General features: G+C 45.1%; 1 protein-coding gene across 1 annotated transcript in view; it reads left to right on the plus strand.

Moving 5' to 3' along the window:
- Nucleotides 1-22,841, plus strand: part of UNC13C (unc-13 homolog C) — a 1,404,640-nt gene that overhangs the window by 714,612 nt on the left and 667,187 nt on the right. Inside the window, exon 15 of the mRNA XM_069624856.1 lies at nt 16,799-16,867. Coding sequence (XP_069480957.1) covers nt 16,799-16,867 — 69 coding nt within the window. The remainder of the gene's footprint in view (nt 1-16,798; nt 16,868-22,841) is intronic.

The following is a 22,841-nucleotide window of genomic DNA, read 5'->3' on the forward strand; positions in this document are numbered from 1 at the left end:
ACCTGGTGTAGGCAGCGTGACTGCGTGGCCTGTGACACCCCCTTCCCCCACTATGGCACTTGTCCGCTGAATGAACCAGGGGCCAAGAAGTGCAGTACATTGAGCACCTTTTCCAAGGGGCTAAGTGCTTGGGAGCACAGGGTGGGTGATGTGAGGTCATCCTCCCACTCACTCACCAGGTCGAGTATTATGTGTGGTGGAAACCTGTACCTCCCATACACTTGGTCATCAGGCATCCCAAAAAGGCTGCTCCTGGGTGTAAAAATTCGGGGCCTGGCTATCCTCCTCCTCCTGCGGTGTCCCACGACCACTTCTGCGAGGAACGGTATTTTCATCATAGTGTCTGAGCTTGTTTGTTGTTTGCCCGCACTTTTATGCTGCGTGGGACCGCATACGCCTGCTTCCTGCTAGCGTACATGCTTCCGGATTAGCGCACCTTTTTTGGCGCACACGTTTCCCCTGTTTGATTCCATGAATACATGTTGGAGGCGCGCGTGTGGGCGTTGCGAGCATTTACCTCCTGTACTTCCCCTGTAACGCCCACATTTTCACGCGTTGTTCCCCATTCCGCATGTTACACCCCGTGTTCCGCCCACTTTTGTTGTGTTCGCTGCGCTATGTGCGCTTTCGCTCTCCATGTAGCGCATGCCGTTTGATGACGTGGGCGCCCGCCTGAGCCACCCACAATTTTAGCGCACATCCCAGGATTTACACGCTCACTGACTTCCATGAATAGACGTGCGCGGCTTTGGCACGCTTGCGCTGCGATTTTCACGCTTGCACTGCCATTTTCGGCGCACATTAATTCCATGAATTGGCCTGTAAATTTGTGTAAGTCGCCTGATGGTTTGCAAAGTGGCATGCAAGTTCATATTGTGCATGTTATTCATTAGCAAACAATGTGTTGTTTCTACAGGGAGGTTTGATGCACGCGTCTCCTCAGATCGATTCATATGGCTTGGGGTCATATGGCTCACACCCTCTTGTTCCAGCAATATGTCTGCTTCAGTTTTTATTTGTCCTGCTTTAGCCGGACGGGAAGGAAGAATGGAATATTTGGCAGACCTGTTTGACCTGAATATTTGTGGCTCCAGTGTAGTTGTTTTTGCAGGGCCATTCCTTGCAGCCATCTATCAAGGGGACCACTTAATTGCACTTCTCTGTGCGAGCCGTCCTCTTGAGCAGAGCTAATCCTTGTGAGGCCCTTTTTCATACTCAATACTTTAATTATTGAGTTGCTAGGTGCCATTGTAGTTTTTTGCAGGGCTATTGACTTGCAGCCATCTCTCGAGGGGACCATGTAGTTGTTCTTCTAGATCTATGTGATCACTGTGATCCCCAGAAGTCCGACGGCTGAAAATGCCGACTTATTTTTTGTTTATCTTTTTTCAACTCCCCCTTACACCACATACATACGCTGGGGGGGGGAACCCCCGCAACCCCTCCATACTACTATTACATGCCATACCCTGCCCCCACATATATATGTGGTGTAAGGTGGTAAAAAAAAAAGTTGGAATTTTTGGGAGTCGGAATTCTGGGGGTGAAATGTTGGTACATTTCTGTTCTTCTCTATGTGATCCTTCCTCTTCGGCAGAAGTGATCCTTATTAAGGCCCATTGTCACACTCTGAGCTTTATTTGCTGAATCACTTGATATCATTGTACTGCTAGTAAGTGCAGCTTCTATTGGGTTATTGGGGGCTACCAATAGGTTGGTCCGTGGTTCAGGGAGTTTCTTTATACTGGGTCGCATGTTCCTCTGCCTCAATCCACTCTTTCGCCTTCTACTTGATTTGCGTTCAGGATTTGTGTTGCTGTTGTGTCATCATTGTTTCCATATTATTGGCAATAGCAAACGACATATTTTGCGAGGCAGTTGAGCAGACTTCTTCAATAGTCACAGAGTTTTTAAAAATGTTGTTCATAGGCATGTGTTGCATTCTAAGGTCAATGATAGGTATCACAGTAGAGAGGTCAGGACTCCCCAGTGGTAAGCAATGTAAGGTCCCTCTGGTTTCGGTATTAAACTGTAATTTCCCTCATGTGTGGGCTTAATCGCATCCTCAACTTTGGTCAGTACATGTCTGAGCTCCAACTGCTCTGCCGCCATATTAGTGCAGAGTACAAAGTGTGCCTCTAAAGAGGAAAGTACAGCATTCTATGTAGGTCGGAGGGGAGTTACCTCCTTCACTGGGGCTCCATGGAGTGAAAAAACCTGATGAAGCAGTTTCACTATCTGTGTCCTCCTCAACATCCTCACTGAATAGGGATCTGCCCAAACTTGGGTAAGGCAATATTTGATCCAAGTCTGCGGTATTAGACAGATGAGAATCAGCAGTGTTATTTAGGAGAGTAGAGGAGTTGGAAATTATCTTCCCTGTCCCAATGAGTTCCTTCTAAAGTCCATACATAGGTTCAGAAGGGAATGATTGTCAATACTTGGGGATAGAGCCTGATCTTCATTGGTTGATATCGTACCCATTGTCTATGCGCTGGTTTTTAAGCATGCCTGTAATCACAATGTAAGTATTCTCCGGTGTGCTATAATATTCTATGGTATTATTTGTTAACAGAGCGTTTGTAGTTACTTTGCCAGCACCAGTTGCTGTGTGTATTAGCGGGGCTTCCATTAGTGGACTACGACCTCGTTTCCCCGCACATGTCACTGTGCTATGCAAAGTTGGTCTAATGGCTCATGTCAGCGTGAAGACTCCCCTTTCACGGGCTGTTATGCGTGTTTACTCACCTGGTCTTCTTGTGGTTATGGGATCTGCTGGGCCGTGGCTAACCTTGCCCAACCCCGGTCAACCACGGTACACCACTCCACGTCCACTCTCTCTACCGTGCTCCACGCAGTGAATGTTGTCAAATGCTGAATGCTGAGCAAGAACACAGCAGGCTCCTCCTCTGGAATAACAGCAATGGAGAACAGACTTTCTCCAGCGTGGCACCACGGTACACCACTCCACATCCACTGTCTGTGCTGCACGCAGTGAATGTTATTATATGCTGAATGCAGAGTAAGCACACAACAGACTCCTTCTCTGGAATAACAGCAATGGAGAACAGACTTTCCCCAGAAGGGCACAACGGTACACCACTCCATGTACACTCTGTATTCCGCTCCGCATGGTCAATGTTGGTATATGCTGAATGCAGAGCAAGCACACAGCAGAATCCTCCTCTTGAATAACAGCAATGGAGAACAGACTTTCTCCAAACTTTCTCCAGCAGGGCACCATGGTACACCACTCCACATCCACTCTCCACCATATTTTCCCAATACTGCATTGAGCGTATGAGAGATGATATGCACTCATGCAACCGTATTGAATGTGCACATGCACCAAAACGGTAGAAGGATGTCTGCATACACCATTGGACATCGAAGAGCTATAAGTGAAATCGGACAAGGGCAGAGTGACGTCATGAAGGAAGGACACAAAGAGGCACTGAAACGACATGCAAATACTTACAGAAAAAAGATACAACTGAAATAAGAGAAACATGTAATCAAATATTAAGAAATCATATGCACCAAAGATATAAGTGAGGAGAGATGAAGTGAATGTATATATGCAGAAATACAAGGTAGCTGAGACATATAGAAGCTTGCTGCAGAAGAAAACATAACGTGGCTAAGGCAACCATGAGAAAAAGAAGGACACCGGATCAAGCTACCTCAGAGACAAACTAGGGCTGCAGAGCCAGAAAATACTGGAAAAACAGCTTTGTGTGAAGAACATAGTGGAGTCTATTGGCCTGGGATCATGGATGCCACTTCAAGGAATAATTGCAAGGCAAGAAGGGAGTCAAGATAAGAGGCCATGTTCGTAAGACACATTTCTCTAAGATTAAGCAAAGAAGAAAACATCTGCAAGCACCAAGTATTGGACAATCAAAGATGCGGAAAACCTATGCAAGGTGGAGTGAACAAGTCTCCAGCGGCCAAGAGCAGTAATGACACCCAGCTTAAATAAATCAAATAGCAGTAAATTAAAGGACGAAATTAACAAAATCGTGGTCTCGTGACTCAGAAGTCGAAAACAAGGGCTATTCATTAAGCTCCGGGTGAATATAATGGTGCATTTTGTTCAAGGGGTTTTTCCTGTCCTCAAAACATTTATAACTGCATTCATTTCTTGCAATAATTATTTTAAACTTTCTGAAGCAGCCAGCAAAACAACTAACGAGTTTATGTCACTGGGAAAAGAATGATCCAACCACTGGGATTTAGCTACTGCTGCCTTTTTTAATATGGCTAGTCATGTAGATTTCATATATTTCAGAGAAAGAGAACAAATTAGTAAAAGTAACAAAATTCTAAGACAGTATGTGAAAACAAATCAATATATACAATCAATTACAAAATAAGTACCCACAGAAGCACAGTTTGGCTCAATATTACTTCATATTATTCCAGTCATTGTGCAATCATTACAAATTCATTGGGTACTGTTAGCATGATAAAGCTGTTTCAACTCATAATTTTCATAGACAAAAGACCCCTGATATCTTTGGTGTAGAGGTGTCACAATAGGACCACGGACCGAGCTGGGTACGTTTTTTGGATTTATTAGTCTGATGGCAGGGTGACAGGTATACAGGAGTCTGATGTGATGGTCCACTTGTATGTGGAGTTCAGACCTTAAAAATAGGTTCCGCTATAGCCTGGCATTGGAGGGATGATGAAAAAACTGGTTGACGTCTGGATGAAAATAGGAAACGTTCATGTGGTCATAGTTCATGTTTGTCCCGGCGGGGGCATGATGACCATTGACGTTTCGGCTAGGTTGTGTGGCAGCCTTCTTCTGGGGCCAAGTGTTAGAAGGTCTCCCTAGAGATAAGAAACAATATATGTGTATATTGAATATAAGACCAAGGAATGGATCATACCTAAAACGGCATGTTGAAAGAAGGTTAAAAAAAACATTAAAGTGGGTGCAGGTAAGTGAAAGTGTAGGGGCCCTGTAGCCCAATGGTCTGACCTTGGACAGAGCTGGAATGAGGTACAGGCTATGAATATTTGTAGCTTCAACACAATTGCAGGCACATGGGTAGGTCAAGGACCTGTTTCTCAGAGTTGCAGGTAAGGCATACTGTGGTGGCCTGCAAAGAGGAAGGGATACTTAGAGTCAGAAATAGAGTGAAGCGTAGGGTAGTGGGTAGAACTACCTCTAGTAGCCAAAGGTGGAACAAGGCCAATAAAAATACCTTGATGACACTGCCACGCAACTCTGCGTTCTATGTCCCCTTGCAGAAAGGATCCTGTCTGTTCGTAGCAGGTCTATACATAGTGGCCAGGGCAACAGGAAAGAGAAAAGAGCAGACAAACACGGGTATAAATTAGAATGGGGCCCGCTGACATGTGGTAGGAATCAATAGCCAATTCCATGTGTAAGTACAATAGTCTAAAATAAAAGAATGTCCAATCAAGGGTCTATAAAAAATACAGATTCATAGTTAAAGATTGAAAAGGCATATACATAACTAAAACCATGAGCAAAAACCCAGCCCTGTAAAGAAACACACAGAAAATGAAAGCTGTTTTAAAATAACACTCTGGGTTGATGAGCAGGGGTGTTCAGGCACTGAACTAGCACAATGGCAGTTTTTAAGAAAGGTCTTGTACAAAAATAGCAGAGAAGGTTTTTTTAAAAGTGAATAGGGTACCAAGAGTGCAATGGGGATAGGGCCTCTTCACAAATACTTATATCTTTGTAATGGTTGCACAACAGCATTGAGCCAGCCTTCTATGATATTTCCTTCAGTTGAGCCAATGTTGAGACAGGGCAAGTTGTGTTTATCCAGGGGCGAGTCATTGTTGAGAAGGAACACTGTGGATTAAGACGGCTCTTGAGACAGTGCCAGTCAACAGGTCAGAAAATGTTGAGTTGTGTTGAAACAATCCCTATGCTGATTCGGGTGGGTGTGTGCTTGGTGTGCTTGACACAATGGCTTCTAGTGGGCTAAGTCAGTGCTGCTCAAATTGAGTCAAGAAGTGGTTCTGTTGGGTTGATAGGATGCTGCAACTTGTATGCTTGCATGGCGGCGAGCCAGTGCTTATGTCGAGGTAGCAGTGATCTTCATTGGTACAAGATAGTATAGAGATGTCTCAAAGGTACAGGTAAGATGTTTGAAGTTTGTCTAGGTCCAGAAAGCAACACCACAGGACCTTTGTTGATTGGAAGGGTGTTAATCACAGTTGAAGGGGCTCCAAGTTGCCTTGATGTGGTGAAACAGAATTCCAGCTGCTCTTGGACTTCAGATAGGATAGCTGTGAGACCCAATACAGGGGCTCCAGAAAAAGATGGGCCCTTCTGGTGCATTTTTACTCCATGGAGCTTGGCTGGCACCTACAGGGGCTCTTTCACCTATGGCACCAGGGACCTGGCTCCAGTGCAGCGAGAGTGAGGCATTGGGCCAGCAGAAGTTCATCCCCAGTGTGCCTTGGGTGTGGCTAGGGATCAGAGCTTTCCTCTGTCTTGTTTTCACCCCTCTGACAAATAAAAGTGGAATGGATTGCACTCCCAACAGTGGTTCCAAGGTGTATTCATCTAGTTCTTAGAGTCCATGAATAAATCAAGGTAAAAGGCCACACAGGATTGGTCCAAAGAAAGCCTGTTCTAAGTGAATGAAACCCCTTTGCTGAAACAAGTGCCCTTTGCCTTATGACATCCCACGAAGAGTACCTTGTTTGCAGGAAATGGACAGGGCAGGACCAGGAAGATAACCCTAAAAGAAAGCAAGGTGGTATGACCATTCTCCAGGCATACCCTCCCTCTCTGGCTCTTCTGTCTCTGCCCACTTCCCATGCCTGCTACCATCAAAGTTACTCCAGTATTCATCGCTCTGGTATGAAGTTGACTTGTGTATGACTTGTGAGGCCTCTGGAGCATCGTTCCCAGGAGACAGGTACATCTCTTAATAAAAGCCATTGCTGGTTACGGAATGGTGACTGATGAAGTGCACACCATTATGAAGCCATATCCATTTGATTTCACACCAGTATCGACATGGTGAGTGTAAATACTGGAGGGGTGTGTCTGTACTTCTGCTCTCTATATGGTAGAGGTGAGGCACAGAGGACCCCAGCCAAGATTATTTATTATTGGTACGTGGTCGAGCAATGAAGACCTAGCTTCTCAGGAGGTGATGCAGGCTGGTTCTTAAGTACAGTATAGTCCCCAAGCCCCCACAAAGGAATGTCCACACACTGTATTAGTTAAAACACAGTCTTTATATAATTAATGTTCAAGGTTACGTACAATATCACGATAACTCACTTTGTACTTGGTTATCTACAATGGCAAATATACAGTTCTACGTGGTACCACTATTACTATTAGATCTCATTAAAGTGCATCAACTGTATGGTTAAATGTCACAAAAATCAGTTTATAAAGGAAACCAACAATAGATATAAGAGGAAAGCAGTTGGTTAGAACAAAAGGAAGAATACTGGCCCTGCTACCTAGACACATCTGGGCAACCTGTAAAGTAAATATATATCACAAGCCCAGTCCATATATTGTTCACAAGAGTCTTTCCAATAGTTCAGCAACCCCAAAGTACCTGGTGTTGTAGAGTTCCTCGTCAGAAAATCAATGGCCCTTCTTGAGTGCACTTCCTTTATGGCAGGAGCCACGGGTCGTCGAACGTCTGGTGATGATCAGGGTGAACTAAGGCGGTGAAGTGGCAGCTTCATTCCTAGCAGTGCTTGTCGGCGACAGAGCGTAGACATCCTGCAAGGTTGAGGCGTGCGGGGCACCTCGATGTCGATAGATCAGGACTGCAATAGTTTGAAGAACTGTGGCCCAGCAAGGGCGTCGAGTCGTCGGCATCTCTGTGGTCTTTGGGTGGTGGGAAACCCACCGGCGGATGCTCCTCAGCGTGTCGACGGCCTGGCCTTCTCTGGCAGGATAAGGCAGGCAGCGGTGCAGATGAGCGCATCCGTGAATCGAAAGTTCTTAGGCAACGGGAGCATGGCGGCTTCGGTCGGCGACGGCGGTCATCGACAGTGGCGGGCAACAGTCTGGGCGCTTGTCTTTGGAATTCCGCAGCAGTCCCCGTCTCTGGTCAGCACCCTGTTGTAAGTCTGTCTACCAGGGAGCTATGGCAAAAATCAGCTGGTGCACGATGGTCCCTCGTAGCTCGGGAAGAGGGCACCTTACCAGGTCCTCTCTGTGTCAGTCCTTGGAAACACAGCAGCTTTCAGATTGATGATGAAGGGCAACAGCAATTATTCTCTTCCAGCAGGGCTACATGGTCAAGCTTCAGTTTCACTCCAGTTACTCTTTGAAGTTTGGACTTTATCTTCTGAACACTTTCCAGTGGTGAGAGGTTCCCAGATATACTTTTCTGTCTCTCATCCACACTGCTGGGTCACACTCAGCAGCCAATCATACAGAAGGCCATTCATGCAGTCAGTCAGCCAATCAGGTATACAGTGCATGCAGGCCATTCTCCTCCCTCTCAGACACTCACAACAATGAATGTGTATTGGGACAAGTACCCAGCCATTCAACACTACACACTCCATTCATACCAGTTTCGGGCAGGGCTGTCTCAGTCATTGTGTCAAACACCAGAAACCAGACATCCACAACAAGAAGTCAATATTGGTCACACACTCCATTCACCCAGGTCCCACCCACTGGGTGTACCCACAACATACAGTCACTGGGAAGGCTCCAGCCAGTCTGACCTGGACTTCACAACAACACCATATATGGAACTTCCACCCAACAGCCAGTCAGGGGAAAGGGACAGAGACAGGGCTTCTCAGGACTTTGGGAAAACAAGGTAACAGGCAATAGAAAGCAAGAGGCCACAGGGGCCATCTTGTTTCCTATCAGGAATCAACTGATTCCAATGGCAGGGCCCGGATATCCCAAAATGGAGGATACTCAGAGCACCTGTCAAATTCAGCATGGAGCTGCCACCAGCCCATACCCTGCTCTATAAGCCACACACAGGTGCCTAAAAACATACACTAGGGGCACAGGGTTGCACCCCCACCCATGGGTGCCATAAGGGTATCCCATGGGTCTGTACACCGAACCAAAAACAGGAAGAGCTGCACTGCCAGGAGTCCCATGTGGCCTCCTGGGCAGAAAACAATACACAACACAAATGAAAAAGGACTACAGGCCCTGTCCCTCCAATGCATTTCCAGCATCACAGTGAGCAGGGCGTATCCATGACAGGACTGATGTTTATCAGTGTGTAGGCTGAATATCTCCACTGCTGCAGTGTGTAACCATAGCCAGGATACTGCCTCTTGATTCTCCAGGAGGGAGGGACGCACCTTACTCCATGGCATAGAAACGTACCCAGAGGTTCTCCTGACAATGGTGCTTCAGAGGTTGCACAGGCATAAAAAAGCCAGCCTCAGATCAAGGTGTCAGTCGCTAGAATGTTTAGAAACGGTATTACCACAAAACATTGAATCTGTTACTTCGAATATACATTATCTGTGAATGCAGCAGTAACGACAATATCGAATTACATTTTCGCCGGCTCACGCTGCATTTCACTCTGCAGTGAAGATACGTTTCTGCCATTAAATTCACATGCCTAGGGATTAGGGAGCTGTCCCCTGCTTCCTAATCGAATTACATATTTGCTTGTTTACGCTGCAGCAGACTCTCTGCAGTGAAGAGACGTTTCCACAAGTAAGTTCACACGCCTAAGTGTTCGGGGTTGCGGGGGTGTCCCCTGCTTCATGAACGCAGTTCACAACTAGGCGACAGGTAAACATAACATTAAAGTTATTTTTTTTAAAAGGAATTGGTATGTGCAAATCCTCACAGGATTTGCAACTGAATTTTTGGCAACAGAAATAACATCTCAGACAGACGCCTTTGACGTGGCTTCGTACGAAAAGGTACATTTTTCCTAATAAAAGGATTGAAAAAACATCATTTAGTTACTTTTAAGAGATTTAGACATAAGGCGCACTTTCCATTTATAGACATCATGCTTTCCGTAATTAATGCGTTTGACATTTACGTGCACCCCCCGTCATCACGTATATCCCTTAGAAACCAGCAGACATGGGAACGCAGCAGTGTTGGGGTAGCCAGAGATAAATGGTAGGCCTGGAGAAGGGTCCCAGCATCTTGCTTTCTTCTAAGGGTCTCTTCCCTTTCATGTCCCCTCCAATTCCTGCAAGCAAGACACTCTGGATGTGATGTTGTAAAGGGCACTTGTTACAATAATGGGGATTGGACCCCCAAAGAGGGTTGCATTGGATTTATCCAATGGCATATTCTGTATAAAGAAAGAGGGACACCCCCCATTTTTTTTATTCATTCTTGGACTCCGAGGAATACACTTTTGAACATCTGTTAAGAGCTTTGCCCATTCCACAGCCTTTTGCCAGGCAGGTGAAGGAAGAAGGCTCCAAGATGGAGGAAAGCGCTGTCCCTAAGCATCCCCTGGGAACAGTCGGGGTGACTGCTGTTGGACCAAGGCTTTACTGTGGCTGATCGTAAACGAAAACTGCAGAATCCATAAGCCTTTTCCCTTCATTTGATGTACAGTTTGTTAGTTTTGGACCACATCATTGATGAAACCCTTATATGTTATGTTATGTTATTTTGCATTCATATAGCGCCTAATGTACCATTGGTATGATCTCAAGGCGCTGGTAGGTTGAATGCCCTCGGGTACCGAAGTTCAAGTCATTAGAGAGAGATAGAGAGAAAGAGAGAGAGAGAGAGAAAGAGAGAGAGAGAGAGAGTCATAAAGTGCGTGTGGGCACCGGATATGTGTGCAGCGGTGTTGCATTCCTGTGATAGCTGCTTCTTAGCGGTAGGTGTGGTGGTTGGGAGATCAAGAGTATGTGTTCGTTGTGGCAGGTTGTTATCCAGCCCGATTTTGGCTGCATTAGGCCTGAGGAGAACGCCTAGGCTGGAGGGTGTGTAACCAGCTGTGTTTTAGATAGGATGATGGGGAGTATGTGGCAGGTGATGGTATGAGAACAGCTATACCGAATGGTGTCATAGTATCTCTGTGTTCCAGTTGAGTGATGGTGTAAAGGAGAGAGTAAGCGTGGAGATGTGGTATGGTGGTTTATATCTTGAGATCGAGCACACTCCAGTAGTTCCATGCACTTCAGCCGTTTCATGCACTCCAAGACGTTCCATGCACTCCCACCATTCTATGCATTCCCACCATTCTATGCATTCCCACCATTCTATGCACTCTCACCATTCTATGCACTCCAACCATTCTATGCACTCCAACCATTGTTTGTTCTGTGCGTTCCATCCATTGTATGTTCCACCCATATACTTCACCCATTCAATCCACATAATACACCCGTTCCAACCACATACTTCACCTGTTCCATCCACACACTTCACCTGTTCCATCCACATACTTCACCCATTCCATCCACATACTTCACCCGTTCCATCCACATACTTCCCCGTTCCATCCACATACTTCACCGATTCCATCCATATACTTCACCGGTTTCATCCACATACTTCACCCGTTACACCCATCCATTTCCTCGATTCATCCATATATTTCACCCATCCTTCCACATTCTTCACCCTTTCCATCCAACAATTTAATTGGTTCCATCCATCAACTTCACCCATTCCCTTTCACATACTTGACCCGTTCCATCCACATACTTCACCCATTCCATCCACATACTTGACTCATTCCTTCCTCATACGTGACCCGTTCCATCCACATACTTGCCCCATTTCATCCACATACTTGACCCGATCCATCCACATATTTGACCCGTTCCATCGACATACTTCACTCTTTCCCTTATCCCATTTTGTCCGTTCCTTCCACATATTTTATCCGTTCCTTTCACGTACTTCACATGTTCCATCCATCTACATACTTCACCCGTTCCATCCACTTCATCCATTCCATCCATACACCTCACCGTTCCATACACCCATTTTCACTTGTTCATTCTACCTACTTAAACCGATCCTTCTGCATATTTACACTGTTCTTTTCCCCCATTTTCTTTGTTCCTTCCACACATTTTACCTATTCCTACCACATACATACTTCACCACCCGTTCCATCCACACACTTCACCCGTTCCATCCATACATTTCCCGTTCCATACATCCACTTTCTCTGTTCCATCTACCAACTTCACCCGTTCCTTGCATATACATCGCTATTCCATTCACCCACTTCGCCCGATTCTACCCACCCATTTTTGCCCGTTCCATCCACTTGTTTCACTCGTTCCACGTACTTCATCCGTTCCACATGCTTCATCCGTTTCCACATACCTCACCCGTTCCACATAAGACACCTGTTCCACATACTACACCTGTTCCACATACTACACTCGTTACACATAGTACATACTACACCCGTTCCACATACTTCGTCCGCTCCACCCAGTTCGTCCGCTTCACCCAGTTTATAGAGTGAAACACCTGCACATGCACCAATGGGTTTTTGGCATGTTCAATAGAATCAGACATATTTAATGAATTTGCAATACATTCAACCTGACTGATACTTGTGTTTTGTTGTATTTTTGGTATTGTATTATTAATAGGACTCAGCGCACCATGCCTAACAGAATTAAAGACAACTGCACATATACAAAAAGTATATATTTTTAGTGGCAAATTGCTGTACTGGCAGCCAAATACAATAGTACCATGCAGTAAACTTTACTTCTAATGAAGAGCTTCATAAATGTACCCACCGCATGAAATTAATTGAAATGTTTATGGGATGCTAGACTTAATGTAGGCCTTTGCATCCTTTTGTCTCCTGCATAGACACATACAGAGAGACACACTCATGCTGTCTCTCTTGGGCCCCCTCTCTCACTATATGCAATATATGTGTTTTTTGGTTGCCATTAAATAACATGGTTGATTATTCTCAGGCTAAGGCAATGGGATGTACATGCTTAATAAAGAAAGTAGTTATTTATTATCAATAATAAAAGAACAAGTCACACCCAGAGATAAAATCGCATACAAACATCTTCTAGTTTGCCTGCTTGCTGCAGTCACAAACCTTCTGAGATGACTCAGACCCCACATTCCCCCTCGTTTTCCCAGCTGTGACTTCTTCCACTACTGTAGCTAATAGTGCACCTTTTGTAGCATAACTGAAATCTGAGAGTGGCTTTACACATCAGAAACTGTGTGCAGCGCTCAAAAATAGGCATTAATTTCCATTAAAGGCCTAGTTTTGTGTCTTGCTTCCTGGAGATGTGGCGTGTTGATCCTGGAGGGTGCTTGAAAGGGAAGACGGGTTCGCCACTAAGTGGAAAATGGAGACGGCAAAGTTACTGAGTGGAAAATATAAGGTTTCCGCGTTTGAGCAGTAAACTGCCCGGGGGAGATTAGCATCTTCATTTCATCCGAGCAGGCCAGATGGCGGCCCCATTTCTGCAGTCTGAGGTTTCTAACCTGGGAAGCCATGCTCCTCTATGGGCTTCTATCAGAATCGCCAATGAGCTGCAAGCGCGTGCCTGCTGAGCAGCCTTTCAACCTATTCTATGAGGACAAGAGGCGCCTAATGAGAGCACCATTCTTGGAAGTCTCACATTTCCACATCAATCCAACTGCGCCAAGCCATGCTTCACGTCCCCAGGATGTGTCTTTCGTAGAATGAATCCAAACATTCATTCAGGATTTGCAGTTCTCATGAAAAAGACACCAGAAGACGAATTATATCAAATGTGCACTGCAGCAAGTGTGCATGGTGGGGCAAAACAGAAAAATGGCCCAATGTTAATGTGTCTATTCTTCCAATGTATTTTTGCAGCAGAGCAATCGTTGCCCCTTTCCTAGTAATGTTCTAGATTACACTTGCACCGGAGCCCGGGTTCTGTAGTACGGTCCTTGATGCATATTTACAGTAGTGGTCTCTATCGACCACGGGTCTGCAACCTGTGGCTCTCCAGGTGTTAGGGACTACAACTCCCATGATCCCCATGTTGGCTAGGGTGGATGGGAGTTGTAGTCCAACGCGCCTGGAGAGCCAGAGTGCAGACCCCTGCTGTAGACCACTTAACACACTGTTCACACGTGAATACCATAATTGCAGAATGCACATTTTTGAAAGAAACAGAATAGGCACAGCAGAATGGAACCGGTGGACTCTAGCATAGATTCCGGAAACAGCGATGTCACTGTCTGTAAAGGAACAGCAAGGGAGTTCCAGATTGCAGCAGCAGTGCCTTAGAGATGTCGCTATTGCGCTTTGGGAACTCAAGCTGCAGGTCGACTTGCTTTAGGCACGTGTGTCCTCCTTCACTTCGCGCCTCCTCAGGCAAGGGATTTTTAACTGTGGTGAACTTGACCCTTGAGGAACTTCCTCTAAAACCCTTATTTTCACAGAGCAGGTTTGGTTGAGAGAACACCTAGTGCGGTTAGGGGTGTTAACCAGAACTCAATATAGGCTAAGAGCCAGATTCATGGAATGTTTTGCACGGTTGAAAGTGACTTTGCACTGATGAAAAGTGACTTTGCACTGCAGACACAAACCCTGATTCATGGAACTGTGCAACATGTATTTTTGCAGTGCAAAGTCATGTTGTACTGCGAAAATGTCTTTGTAGTGACTTTGCACTGTAAAAATACACTTTGCACAGTTCCATGAATCAGGGATTGGGTCGGCAGTGCAAAGTCCCTTTTCAGCAGTGCAAACTTACTTTGAACCGTGCAAATAATTCCTTGAATCGGGCCCTAAGTGTTCTAAAAAGGGTTGGGATGGTTGTACTCAAAATTGTTTTGAGGTCTCTTTAAATGACCACCCGCCCTTCTCACCTCTCCTTATTCTAACACCCGGTCTCAGGGACATTGTCCCCATTTTGCTTTTGGGTTCTTCATTCCTGGATTATAGTGCCTTTTTTACTCCCTCCCACCACCAAGCATGTACACTGATCTTGCTTGCGGTAGTACCTTTGTTATACTTTTACAGGCAGCTATGTCTTCCCCCCTTTGCCTAGAGATGTTGTCAGGTAGTGATATTTTCACCCACTAGCCCAGGATAATCTTCCCCTCTCTCTGACTCTTGCTTCCAGCTCGGTAATCCAGTGTTTGTCACAACCTGTGGTTCTCTGGGTATAGTTCCCCGGATTTGTCCCTAAAGCTTCTGGATTGGTGCCCTTCCTGCCTCAATCCAGGTTTGTCTTGTGATTGGTCCTGCTCTGGTCCTCCATAATAGACGTATTATCTAGAGGCTATTATGGCTCCCCACTTTGTAATTTTCCTAATGCGTACCTCTCTTGTGGCAGCTGAGGGTTCAAAAGCCCTCATCTCCATCTTTGGTTTGGGTGGAGGTGGCATGGGGACCATGTGTCTCCGAGACTAAAACTGAAGTCTTTGCGGTCTTGTGGTGCCCTGGCTGATTCTGCTGGTCATTGGTGAGGATGGATCCAATGGATGTTGCTGCAGGGAAAACCAAGTGCTGTACTGCCTCAAAAGTATGCACCACGCAATCTGTGGTACTTCTGCCAGCATCCCTTCATACCACCGTGCTGGCTTTATTAGGGACCGTCAAGTGGAGAAATGGACTTGCAGCCAAGCTACCGCTCCGCGAAGGGGCTTTAAAGCAGGAATGTACTGAATACTTGGCTACTAGAGAACACACAGCCAGAGGCAGCTAGGGGGGCTATAGTCCTGGGTCTTTTGGTTGTAGCCCCGGATAGAAGCTCAGGGGCTACAACCAAAAGGCTAGCTAGCCTCAAGCCCCGACATTAGCTTAGCCCCTGATCTGTTCCAGACCTAGCAACACACAGCTACAGCTCTCTGCAAGAGCTCATTCCTGTGGCTATGCTGCTCTGTTGATACAGTAATAGTGGCTCACTTCGCTAGGTCTGATGCTGTGGGCCACGAGAAGGGGCTCTGGATACTCTGTTATTTTACTGCATCTGGGTAGTTCCAGGTGCACCCCCTAGAGATCTCTCTGCCCCCATCGGAGGTACATGCACTGAGATTGATGCACAACAGAGTGAATTAAGAAAAAGAGAGTGGTCACGGGTATAAATAGCAAAGACAATATTTCAAATGTACAACATTGAGAAGGAATTACCAAGATTGGTGTGTGGAGGCGGACCGGAAGGCTTTTTGTGTGCAGGTAAATGCGAAATGGGGCGATACTGGGAAGTTCCGAAAAAAAATAATATTGCGAGAAATAAGAAAAGATATTAAAACAACTAAACTATTATTATTGTTAATTGGTCAGAATGGAGGCCATGTGATTGGCATGAAGTGACGTAGGCCATACTGGATTAAGAGACTTGCCCACACAATGCAAGAGCCATTTTAAGTCTAGAATTCGATATGGTACAAGTGGGCAGCTATGATAGGGTGCAAATAAATTAGTCCACATATATCCCTGTCAGTCAAAGAAACAGAGAGGTCAGCAAAATCCTGGGCAGAGCTGGTTGAAGAGGGGAAGGGATTGGGCTAAGAAGACGCTGCAGCTCTTGGTTTAAAGGAAAAGGGCATGGATCAATGTGCCCACTCCACGTGGCGCTGGCTTGCAAATAACTTGGCATACGATCGTGCCCGCTACTGTCATTGCGCAATGCAGCACAGGCAATAGAGCATTCTGGATGAGAGGGTGGCGAGGATTGAAACCATGGAAACCACTCCAGTGTTAGCCATTAAGTGGATCTTCATTTGTAAACAGTTCCTTTTACTCCATCACATGTCAGTGAGTGTTGTCTTTGGTAACTGCTGCATTCTACATTTCTATGCAACCCGTTCTATTCTTGCTTCATCAGCAAAGCACCGAATCTCACCTGTGCCCTTAACTGTTTTTAGAGAGAAAAATTCATCAAATTGCTGGATCAGCTGCACAACTCGCTGAGGATTGACTTATCTAAATACAGGGTGAGTACAAGCAATGACAAAGACAATGGAACGGAAGTGAATGAATGTGCATGCTTCGTATTTGTCCACCGTTTCCTGTTGGCATATATCTAAATGAAGAACAACACAAAACAAAACGTGAATTATGAAAGGGGTTCGGGTGGCAATTTCACATCAGTGTGCGGCTCCTTGTTCTGCTCCACATTGTTTCTTTGGGGGGAAGGGTTGCTTGGCAGCTCTCCCTACCATTGCATGGGGGACTCCCCCCGCCAAGTGAGCCGCTCTCTTTGAGGTTCATTGTAAAATACTTTAAGTCAGTGGTAGAAGTGCACCAAACAAAGTAGTGGAGCTGTGGTCTCGACAGGGGAGAGGGTAGGCAGAAGCATAGTGCAACATGTGGCAAGGTGTTGCAGCCGGGGCATTGCAATAGTCTAATGACTAGTAACTAAGGCTCCTATTGCAACTTTTCACTTGTACAGGGACCTGAATGGACTAATCCTCTAAATAGAATGGTGACTATGGTCGTAAAATGTAGAGGAATAGTAAACAGATAAAAAAAATAAAGTAGTGGAACACAACTCCCGACCGTTACCACTCACTTCGATCACTGCTAGTACAGGTTATTTGGCTATGCAGTCCAGCCCTAGATTGTTCTTTCTAGATTGTTCCCTCCCCGGTGATCAATTTGCTCTACCTCCTCTTGAGCATGTAGTCCCTAGAAGCAGTTTATTTACTGGTGTGAGCTTTACAACTACATCATTAAATATTGTTAGCAAGGGAGCTAGGGTTGTTTTGATTTACTGTGAGCTGTCATTGCCCTCCCATTTGCATGGAGGTGTTGATCCTCTAAGCACCTCGCTCCACTGCAGGTGCCATTTTGCACGGTGTTAGCACCAGGTAAAACATTGCCACCTTTCCTGCAATTATTCTTTCAATGCATTCCTTAGGTATGTATTTATTTATTTGACACGTCTTTGCCAGGGCTGTGTTTGGCTTGGTGCAAACATCAAGCCCTATTGGCACCAGGGCAAGCTTTGCCCTGGTGGAAACATGCATTGAATGCATGTTTTGCCCTGATGGTAATAACTTGCACAACATGCACTTTGCACCAGTACCAAGTCTCTGTAGTAAAGCCCCGGGTGGCTGATGCGTGGTCTTTCTGGGGTTGGGTCTAAAGCACCTTGTAAAAAGGCCTGTTTCCTCAACATTAAACAGGAAATACAGATTGCATGGGGGTCAGAAGGCACCCCTGTCCTCTTGATAGGTGCAGAAGGGAAAGCATATTTCAGGCATGGGGTTACTGGAATCGCGTTCGCAGCTGTTGCAGGTGAACTTGTGTTGCCTAGTTTTGAAAACTGATGTCGCAGCTGTGATAAGAGATGAAAAGCACACCCTGTTCCCTTTCACTAGAAGTGCAATTATGAGCTCCAAGTCTTTGAAATGTGTGTTGTTTTGTAATAGCAAACATATTTGACCATATTTCCCCATTCACTGTCTTGGTGGCACTGCTCACTGTGGCCATCGATCTAGTATTTGCAATTAGTTGCCTGCGGAAGGGTGAGGTGATCACTTTACATTGTGCAAGATGAGGAAATAAGGGCTCCAGGCAGCAGTGATGAAGAAACAGTAATTTATTTCATTACAGCGGCCTATGAGAGCCGAGTGCCAACATGGCTCTCTCCCTGCAGTCTCTCTGCTGTCTCTCATCCACATTCTTAGAATAACATTCTTAGAATTTAATGAGCTCATAGTGCAGCTCAATGTTTAACTAGGATCTGGTAATACATTTTTATGAACTTGTTTTAACTTACACTTACATCATAACACATCTCATCCCTTATGTGCATACAGCTGTTTACTCCACATAATAATCCTTAAACCAGCCGGGTTTGTTCTTGACTCTATTTGAATGTGTCTCTGCTGCAGACCTTGAATTGTTGTCATCCTTGGAGCACTTATCTATGACACTAGAGTCTCTGATACTGTTATTAGCAAATTCACCATTGTCATGTTCACCATTGTCTTGTTTATCATGTGCATTGTCCGTCATGCATTCTGGACATTTCACAATTCTGGACATTGACTAACACTCCCCCCCTTCTACAATTACTACATTGTTTCTTACCGCAGATATTTTCTTGGGACCAATGTATTTGCTTTCTACACATTTGGGAGTGAATTTAGGGTTCTTTATGAGAATGCAATCTCCCACTTTCCAGGTATTACTTTTGACACTCTTGTCCTCATCAAATCTTTCTTTGTACACATCCTGTGCTTCTTTGATGAGAGTCATAATTCTCTCGCGATCAATGTTGGAACTCTTGGCTAAGTCCATCCACCCTGGACATAGTTTTGTTCCAGGTTGTCTCCCTTTCAATGACATGAACGGAGATACATTTGTAACTGAGTGTGGTGTGGTACAGTAGTTCCATATCATTTCTCTTACTACACCAAACCATCTTAGATTAGAAGCCATGGCCAATTGCAAACCACCCTTTATGAACCTATTGGCTCTCTCAACGAGGCCGCTGGCCCTTGGATGATATAAAGCAGTTCTAGTGTGTTTGATGCAAAATTTCTTCAAGAAAGTTAACATCCTTTCAGAACAGAATTGTACTCCGTTATCAGTGATTAATTCTGTCGGGAAACCCTCCCTGTAAAACACTTCCTCGAAGAATAACACCATCTCTGCAGTAGTTGCCTCACGCAAAGCCTTCCATTCAATCCATTTGGAATGGTAGTCTACTAACACAACAATGTATTTATACCCATTGTCAAGGTTTTGTCATGGTCCCATCAAATCAACTGCAACTTTTTGCCATGGTTCACTCGGTACTTTGACAGGATGTATTGGTACTTCTCTAACCATCTTGGTCTTGTCACTCTTACCACACTCTCTACAACCCCTAACACACTTCTCTGCATCGCTGTCAATCCCAGGCCACCAGAAATATTGCCGCAAATATCTCTTTGTTCCTCCCATGCCCAGGTGACCTTGATGTGCTATATTCACTAAATGAGATCTGACTCCACTGGGGGGTATTATCCTATTTCCTTTTCTAAGTTTACATCCGTCCTCAGACATACTTAACTCGTCCTTCACACCAAAATATCTGTCAAACTCTTTTCCCACAATATTCTTGTGAGGCCATCCTTCTCTGGTCCAAATCATAACTTGATTCAATATTAAATCCTCCTCACCAGCTCTTATCCACATCTCTTTATCAATGGCATCATGCTCAATTTCTGCAATGCTCAAATCTTGAAATTCAGGTGCTCCCTCCAATTCACCATCACACACAGGTGATCTGGATAAACAATCTGGTACCACATTCTCCCTCCCGGGAATGTAACACACCTTGAAATTATAACCAAGAGTTCTACCATCCACCTCAAAACTCTTGGAGACCCTTTAGCCCACTCAGAACCGTTCATCAATTGAACCAAAGGCTTGTGATCTGATCTGACAATAAAAGGTTGACCCCATAGAAAGAACTTGAAGTGCGTGACTGCCCAAAATACTGCTAGGGCCTCTCTTTCAATGACTGAGTAATTTTCTTCTGCTCCTCTAAGTGGCCTGGATGCAAATGCAATTGTGTATTCAGTTTTACCTGAGTCAAACTGAGTCAAAACTGCTCCTAAGCCAAGGGTACTAGCATCAACTGAAAGCAACGTTTTCCTGCCAAACATGAATCCACTTAAGGATGGGGCTTTGACTATACAATCTTTGATTTGCAAGAATGCTTCCTGACATTCTTTGGACCATGTGTACTTCACATTCCTTTTTAGTAACTCCCTCAATGGAGATGAGATGGATGCAAAGCCATTCACAAATTTATGGTAATATTCCGCTAGTCCCATGAAAGAACGTAGTTGGTCCTTGTCTTGGGGCTGAGGAGTATTACTAATGCTTTCTATGAGTGACTTTTTGGGAGAAATACCTTCTTTCGAAACTTTGTGTCCCAGATACTCCACTTCCTCAACACTTATTTTACATTTGCTTCTTTGGACCGTTAACCCTGCCTCTTTCAGTCTGCATAGTACTGCCCTAAGTACTCTGTTATGCTCATGCTCATTACTTGCAAAAATCAGAATGTCATCTTGAAACACCTTAACATTTTCCAACCCTTTTAACACTTCCTCCATCACCTTTTGGAACACAGATGCGGCCGAGGCCAACCCAAATGGCATGCGATTGTATTTATAAGTGCCTTCAGGTGTGATAAAGGCAGTGAGATGTTGCGATTCTCGGGAAAGGGGGAACTTGGTGATATGCAGCAGAGAGATCAATGACAGAGAACAATTTGAGTTCGCCAAGAGTGGAGAGTGTCTCGGAAATGTTGGGTAGGGGATGTCTCTCCACCAGAATATTGTGATTAAGGCTGCGCAAATCTACACACACTCTTAATTTACCATTATTTTTGGCCACTAAAACAATGGGGGACAACCACTCTGTGGCCTCAACAGGTTCAATGACACCCTTATCTATTAAGGTATTGAGTTCACTGCGTAGTTGCGCTCTCATGTTTAACGGCACATGTCTCACTTTATGAACAATAGGCTGAGATTTTTTCTTTAGTCTAATATGGTGTTCGAAGTTCTTGAGTCTGCCCAGACCTTCGGTGAAGACCTCTGGGAACTCTCTTGACCACATATCATCAATCTCGGCAATGGTGACAGGCTCAGTGGCGTTAGCTTGCACCCTGACTCTCAACTTCCTTTGTTCCTCCCAACCTAAAAGGGAGGCTCCCTTTCTTGCAACCAAAATGTCAGCTATGCATTCTCCACCTCTGTATTGCACACTTGCAGTAAACTGTCCCAGCATCTCAATAGGAGATTCCGCATAGCCGCAGGGCCGAATTCTTGGTGGATCCAGCATTGTTTCATCTTTTTTTCGAACATCTTTAAATGTCTCTTTAGAAATGATGGTCCATGGGGAACATGTGTCAACTTTCATGAGTATTTCTTGACCATCAATTACAAAACCATCTGTTGGACCTTTGCTGTCTCCTCCTCCAATGGTCGAAATCTCGAAGACATGTCTGGGGTTGTCTTGCGAGGAGTACACCTCCTGTATGTTGTAAGCTGAGTGAGCACCTTCTTCTTGGTTGTCTCTGGTTTCTAAGAGATTTATTGATGACCTCTTGCATACATTAGCGAAATGTCCTCTGGTCCTACACTTGAAACATTCAGCATTCCTTGCTGGGCACGAAGGGTAATTCGGACCACGCTTGACACTGCCACATCTGGTACACTTCGCACCCCATGTTCCTTTCCTGCTTGTATCGACATTAAGTCTCTTCCTGTGATCAACTGCGCACGCAGCTTGGGTACTCTGTTTGTCAGACTTCAGTTCTTTGACATATTGTGAGGTTTGTTCTATGCTTCTGGCTAGGTCCACTGCTTCATCCAACTTCATGTCTTTTGCCAACAATTTCTCCTGTATCCTAATATTATTTGTGCACCTCAGTAACTGATCTCTAATTAACGAGTCAGATAGATGTTTGAATTCACAGGAGTGGCTTAATGTTCTTAATGAGGCTAAGTACGATTCCACGGATTCTGAGGACTCCTGCGTACGCTGAAAGAACTTGTGCCTCTCGAATGTAACATTTTTCTTAGGCTCAAAATGATCCTTGAGTTGTTTAATCGCAAGGGCATATTCATCTGTGTCCTCCGCTTCACCAGCTTGTGCACTGCCTAACCCATCAAACACTGCACGGCCTTCCACACCAAGATTGTGAAGTAATAATGCCTTTTTGCGAGTTGAGCTGAATCTCTCTCCTCTCATTGCCACCAGGTAGTTTTCAAACATGTCTTTCCACCTGTCCCACTTAACTTGGGGGCGTCCAGGTTCATTCAAAAATGACATTGGCGGAGGTATTGAAGCTGCCATGTCTTTAGCGGTAAAAAGGTGGTAAAGAGTGGGCTTGCTGGATGCAACCAATAGACTTTGGATCAGTTCAAGTATGCCCAGTGGATGCACAGACTGAGC

This window comes from Ambystoma mexicanum, chromosome 11 (genome assembly GCF_040938575.1).
Source record: "Ambystoma mexicanum isolate Mex_15411 chromosome 11, UKY_AmexF1_1, whole genome shotgun sequence".
Lineage (NCBI taxonomy): Eukaryota > Metazoa > Chordata > Amphibia > Caudata > Ambystomatidae > Ambystoma > Ambystoma mexicanum.